Consider the following 6,000-nt stretch of genomic DNA (forward strand, 5'->3'; position numbering starts at 1 on the left):
CCTGTTCAATGCAGAATGAACTGGGAAAGATGGTAACCAGCACCCAGAGCTTTCTGGGTATGAAGGTACTGTATATTTTCTAGTTCCGAATGGCATTGTTAATACAGTAAATGGTCACAAAACACAAACTTCAGCCCCCGTTTTCTATTAACTCTTTTAATAACAAATTGACAATGTAAATTTGAACACCCTTCTCTTTTTGTGTTTAGATTTACAGCTGCTCCTGTGTCATAGTCAATATCACTGATTTTTCAGTATAGACTTATTATTCTCTGTTTTGTCCTTTATTGTCTTTCTTCCTTTATGTATCTCCCCTCTATCAGATGGAAAACTACACGTACAACAGCGTCATACTCCATCTTGAGGGGTTGAAGGTCACAAAGACTACTAAGTACCCTGTTTTCTCCTTCCTGCTCCTTGCCTATGTATTCATCTTAGTTGCCAATGTGAGCATTGTAGTTCTGATATGGACAGAAAGGAGCCTTCACCAGCCTATGTATTTCCTCTTCTGTAATCTGCCAATCAATGATGTTATGGGCAACTCTCTCTTGGTTCCCCGAATGATTGCTGACGTCTTGGTGCCTCCTTCTGAGCGTCTCATCAACTACTATGAGTGTTTGATGCAGGCCTTCACCACACATATGTTCGGCACCAATGCACACACAGTACTCATGATCATGGCTTTTGACAGATATGTGGCCATCTGCAACCCCTTCCACTACTCTACTATCATGAGTAACAAAATGGTGATCAAGTTGACTGTTTCTGCATGGGGGGTAGCCTTTCTTTTGGTGGCTATTCTCCTCGGCCTGACCATACGGCTGAACCGGTGCAGGACTGTGATCACAAACCCTTACTGTGACAATGCCTCGTTGTTTAAACTCTCCTGTGAGAATGTGTTAATCAATAACATCTATGGCCTCACTTTCACTGTAGTCTTGCTGACCGCCTCTATAGGCAGTATACTCCTCACCTATACAAAGATTACAGCTGTCTGCCTGACTAGTAAGAACAAGTCTTTGAACAGTAAAGCCTTGAAAACTTGCAGCACTCATCTGTGCCTGTATCTGATCATGCTTGTTAGTGGAATCATTCCTATTACCCTCCATCGTTTCCCCCAGTACTCAGACTATAGGAAGATTTCTGCCATTCTCTTTAATATTGTTCCTGGCAGCCTCAACCCCATCATCTATGGACTGCAGTCCCAAGAGATCCGCAAATCCTTGTCAAATGTATTCCGATTCAGAAAAGTTTTGCCATTATTTTAATGTAGGCCTATATTCCAGACATTTTTGTAAAAATGCACAACATTTTTCTCTGTCATTAGACAGGTTGTGAAACCAGAAGTGTCCTTTTGCAGTCCCACTAGGTTTTTGCCTTGTAAGCACAGTTGTGCATAGAAATTCGTATAGATTAATATAATATTAACTTTGATATACAGTGAGTGCAGAAGATAAGGAACACCTGCCCTTCCCATAAAATAGACAAGGTGAATCCACATGAAAGTTATGATATCATATTTTACCAATTGAATCAATTGGCCACCAATGGAGGACTCGGGTTCAATTCCCAACTCATGGCAACAAGTTTTCTACCGGAAGTGAATTGTTTGAGTTGCCTAACATTAACCATAGTTTTATTTGCGTAACCCTAACTTCCACCCAAACCCTAACCAAACTGTTCTAGCTGCTAAACTGAAGTGTTAGCTAACATTTTCATGACCAACAGCTGAAAATGCTGTTTCCAATTCCTGCTGTCGTCACATAATCCTTTCAAGGTGGAGGAATCTGATCTGAACAGAAGTCATGTTCACAACATTGCGTTTCAGAGAACATGCTCATTTCATGAAATTTTATGACACTGAGTTGGACCATGGGGCGGCTCTTAGAGCCAGGATAGACAAATTATTTATAGCTGATTTCACTTATATCTTATGTCTACGCAAACACTGGAGCAAAATCTACATGGCTGATAAAAAGAGTTGATTTACCCGGTTAGGAACTATGACAAAATGGTAATGAATACACATTTCAATCTTTCACTGTTACTTCTGTATATCTCAGAATACAAAAAAAATATACCAAATACTGGGAAAATGCTACTCTCCAGGATAGTCCCCCTTTGAGCAATAAATGGTTTGGCCCCAGTTTATAGGAGCTACTGTATTTCTTGTGTCATCATAGCAATTATTCCAAAGCATCAGCATTCATCCATTTCTCTAAACTCTTACAAGGCGTTTCTGAGCCGTCTGGTAGAGTCCACACTCTGGTTGTGGCCTTCCATGAGTGTGAATGAGTCTAAGAAAACAGCAGTAGCCAGACAGCTGACCCATCAGTGAGCTTATGATATTACAATATCAAAAAAACACATACAAAACACATACAAACACAAAATCCCAAAATATTTAGTGTTTTGTTAATGTATTGATGTGTTTTTGTAGCTCATTATGAATGATACACAAAGGATGCTGGGTACAAAGTTAATAACAACGGTTGCCAGGTCGCAGCTGACATGATGCAATGCGGCCATTCATCCACCTAATAAAAGTGTCTGCTGTTTGACTTCTGGTCTGGGGCGGAGGGTGGCTCGTGTCGCAGAAGGTAAAGCTGACAGACACTCACGCACTCTTGACAAGTGTATCATCATGTATAACAACTATTGGAAATCATGTGTTTATGTGAATGTAACTTAGCTATATTTTGTCAAAAAGTAGAGACATGAATGCTGAAAGTGGACGCCAGAGTGCATCCTGCTTTGAGCTCCAGCAGCTCGCAAAAAAGCTGCTCACTGGAGTCGAGGGTACAGTCTGGTTTAGGACCGCTTTTTTTTCTTGTTCCCAATTAGGCTGAACTGACAATACCAAAGACACTGTCATTTAATGCCTTATATCCCTGTTTCAAATTAAAATCAAATGTGTCCAAATTTTGTAAATCGTTGGCATCACTCTCATTTAATAGGCGTTATTACCTTTTGTTCTTTGTATTTTCCATGATTTCATTAAGAAATCTACAGCACAAATATAAATATAATCAATATATTTGCAATTAAATATTCTAATCTCCCAATATTGAACAGATGTTTTATTTAATTTGTTGTTCCATGATATTGCTTTTATGTAACTATAGGTTTATTGAGCTCTCCAAAATATGGAGAACCAGACTTTCAGTGAGGATGTCCTGCTCCTGGAGGGGTTAAAGGTCACGCCCCAGTCCTCCTTCCCTGCCTTCATCCTCCTCCTCCTCACCTACATCTTCATCATGGTGTCCAACATCGGCCTGGTGGTCCTGATCTTCAGGGACAGGAGCCTCCACCAGCCCATGTATCTGCTCTTCTGCAACATGAGTATTAATGATGTTTTGGGGGCTACAACTATTGTCCCTCATGTACTCAGGGACATTTTAATAGCGAGCGCAGACCGGTACATTCATTACATCGAGTGTGTCATTCAAGCATTCTGTGTTCATCTTCATGCAAGCACCTCTCACACAGTACTCATGATCATGGCCTTTGACCGGTATGTAGCCATCTGCAACCCGCTGCAGTACGCCACCATCATGACCAACAGGATGGTGCTGAGGCTGACTGTTCTGGCTTGGGGAGTGGCTTTTGTCATGGTGGCGATCCTCCTCGGCCTCACGATCCGTCTGTCGCTCTGCAGGCGGATGATCTTACATCCGTTCTGCGACAACGCCTCCGTGTTCAAGCTCTCCTGTCAGAGTCTCCTTATCAATCACATCTACGGCCTCAGCTACACGGTGCTGCTCCTGGGCTCCTCCATCGGCAGCGTAGCGCTCACCTACCTGAGGATCGCCACGGTGTGTGTGAGCAGTAAGAGCAGGGCGCTGAACAGCCGGGCGCTGCAGACCTGCGCCACACACCTAGCTGTGTACATCATCCTGCTGGTGTCAGGTTTCATCATTGTCATCCTGCACCGTTTCCCTCAGTTGTCTGACCACAGGAAAGTGGTGGCTGTTATGGCCCATGTCGCCCTCCCCGCCCTGAACGCTGTTATCTACGGGCTGCAAATTAAAGAGGTCCGACAGAAGATTATCGCTGTGTTTCATATTAATAAAGTGTCTCTGATGGCTGTGAAATGACAATTTGAAATGTATTAAGATAGTTGAAGGAAATGTGTAAATACTTGTACTTTGCACAGGATCCACTCTAAAAGATATATTGAGTTGCAGTGTATGCTTCATTGGAAGAAGTGCATGATATGCTGAAATGAGTTTGCAGTACTTTTTCAAAATGCAGCAAGTTATAGAAATAATTACTGCCTCTAACGTTGTTGTAAGCTACCTGTCAGTCATTTCTAAAGTAGCTATACTTAAAACTGCCTGCAAAGTTACAAGCTCCAAACTTCTCTCTTGTTGGTGACCGGTATTTCACAGAAGTGCAATTACTAATACTACACTGTTTTAAGTAAATATGCAATAGGTAGGCTATTTGCTTATAAAATCTTACAAACTGGTTCCTTTATTTTCAGCATTTATTGTTTCTTCATTTCAAGTACTTTTTTGGAAATCATAAATGTCTTCATTGCAATTATCTCCTTTTACCAGAAGTATTAAATACAATATTGACATGTTTTTATCATAATTCCATCTCGGTTTTATTGTTCAAAGTAAGGAATAGAGGCAATATACATAACTGAACGTACTTCACAGTATGAATATTAATAGAAAGGAATTTATACTAATAAACTGCATCTTCAATATTTATTTTGCTAACTGTTTTCTATCTCAGCCTCTTGTGAATTCATCTACCACTGACCGAGAAATAATCACAGGTTGAGGCTGAACATAATGTTGGGTACAAGTGAAAAGTGAATCCATTATAACTGTCTTCATGAGGGGAATAAAACGAGGGCTAGTGTAGGAGCAGATGAAGTTTAAAAATCGTTTCCTTGTGTGTTATTTCCAACGCACACACCTTGTACTTTCAAGTACAAGGTGTGCGCCTCAGCCCTCTGAGTCAGCTGGACACCCTAACTCTCTTCTTCATGTGTTTTACAAGACCCTATACATGCCATTTGCTGGATGCTTTTAGTATGGGTGGTCCCAATAGGAATCAAAGCCTTAACCCTCGTCAGAGTATTGAGCTGTACAGGATCGTAGGCTGCATTCTTTGTGGTCGCAAATATTTCACCAGTGAAAAGTGCAAATGGTCAAATTATGTGTACTCAGAAATTCTCACTTCCCGTTCAAACCTTGGCATGATAAAGTGTAAGGGAAATCTCTCATCTGCTTGAAAATGGGACCTTTCTCTCATTTGCTCAATTTCAACATAAATATGGAGTTCCCTCTTCCCATTTATTTAGATTTTTTCAAATAAGACACTTAGTAAATACTGAGCAGGGTTCTCTTCAAGAACCTAAACCATCAAAAATTGATGTCATATTAAACAATAGGGAAAAGAGCAAGAAAAAAGTTATCTCAAAGATTTATATTGCCCTTATTGAAAGTTCAATGGTAAATACAGATAATTTAAGACAGAAATGGGAACAAGATCTTCATATGGAAATACAACAAGAGGATTGGTCTTATATTTGTAGAAAAGTTCATAAATGTTCTTACAATCTAAGGCACAAACTAGCTCTATTTAAGATGGTACATAGGGTTTATTATACTCCAGAGAAACTAAATAAAATGAACAGTGAGATGTCATTTCTTTGCTGGTGTTGTAAGAAACAAAAAGGCACATTCTTTCATATGTTTTGGTCATGTAATTTACTTTCTTATTTTTGGAACTCCGTTACCAAGATAATATCACAATGTTTACATGTATCTATGCCCTTTTCACCTCGTTTATGTCTTTTGGGTACTAGTATGTCTGACAAGTGGAATAAATATGAAAGCAGGTACATAGATCTTGCCTTGTTGGCAGCTAGGAAGTGCATAGCTTTAAACTGGAAAGCACCCAAACCCCCAGTAATAGTCCACTGGTGGAATGAACTTTCAAGCTACCTTACGTTGGATAATATTTACTACAAGAGTAAAG

The 6,000-nt window shown here is 40.1% G+C and overlaps 2 protein-coding genes across 2 annotated transcripts; both read left to right on the forward strand.

The window, feature by feature from the left end:
• The first annotated feature begins 323 nt into the window (after positions 1-323).
• LOC139908111 (olfactory receptor 52L1-like) lies at positions 324-1,268 on the forward strand. Its single transcript, XM_071894693.2, has one exon. The coding sequence runs from the start codon at positions 324-326 to the stop codon at positions 1,266-1,268; it is 945 nt and encodes a 314-aa protein (XP_071750794.1).
• A 1,878-nt stretch (positions 1,269-3,146) lies between these two features.
• LOC139908110 (olfactory receptor 52D1-like) lies at positions 3,147-4,097 on the forward strand. The gene has a single exon (XM_071894692.2). The coding sequence runs from the start codon at positions 3,147-3,149 to the stop codon at positions 4,095-4,097; it is 951 nt and encodes a 316-aa protein (XP_071750793.2).
• Positions 4,098-6,000: the final 1,903 nt, after the last annotated feature.

This window comes from Centroberyx gerrardi, chromosome 11 (assembly GCF_048128805.1).
Source record: "Centroberyx gerrardi isolate f3 chromosome 11, fCenGer3.hap1.cur.20231027, whole genome shotgun sequence".
NCBI lineage: Eukaryota > Metazoa > Chordata > Actinopteri > Beryciformes > Berycidae > Centroberyx > Centroberyx gerrardi.

Coding starts and splice junctions, on each gene's coding strand:
- LOC139908111 (XM_071894693.2), top strand. CDS start 324: ATGGAAAACTACACGTACAACAGCGTCATACTCCATCTTGAGGGGTTG.
- LOC139908110 (XM_071894692.2), top strand. CDS start 3,147: ATGGAGAACCAGACTTTCAGTGAGGATGTCCTGCTCCTGGAGGGGTTA.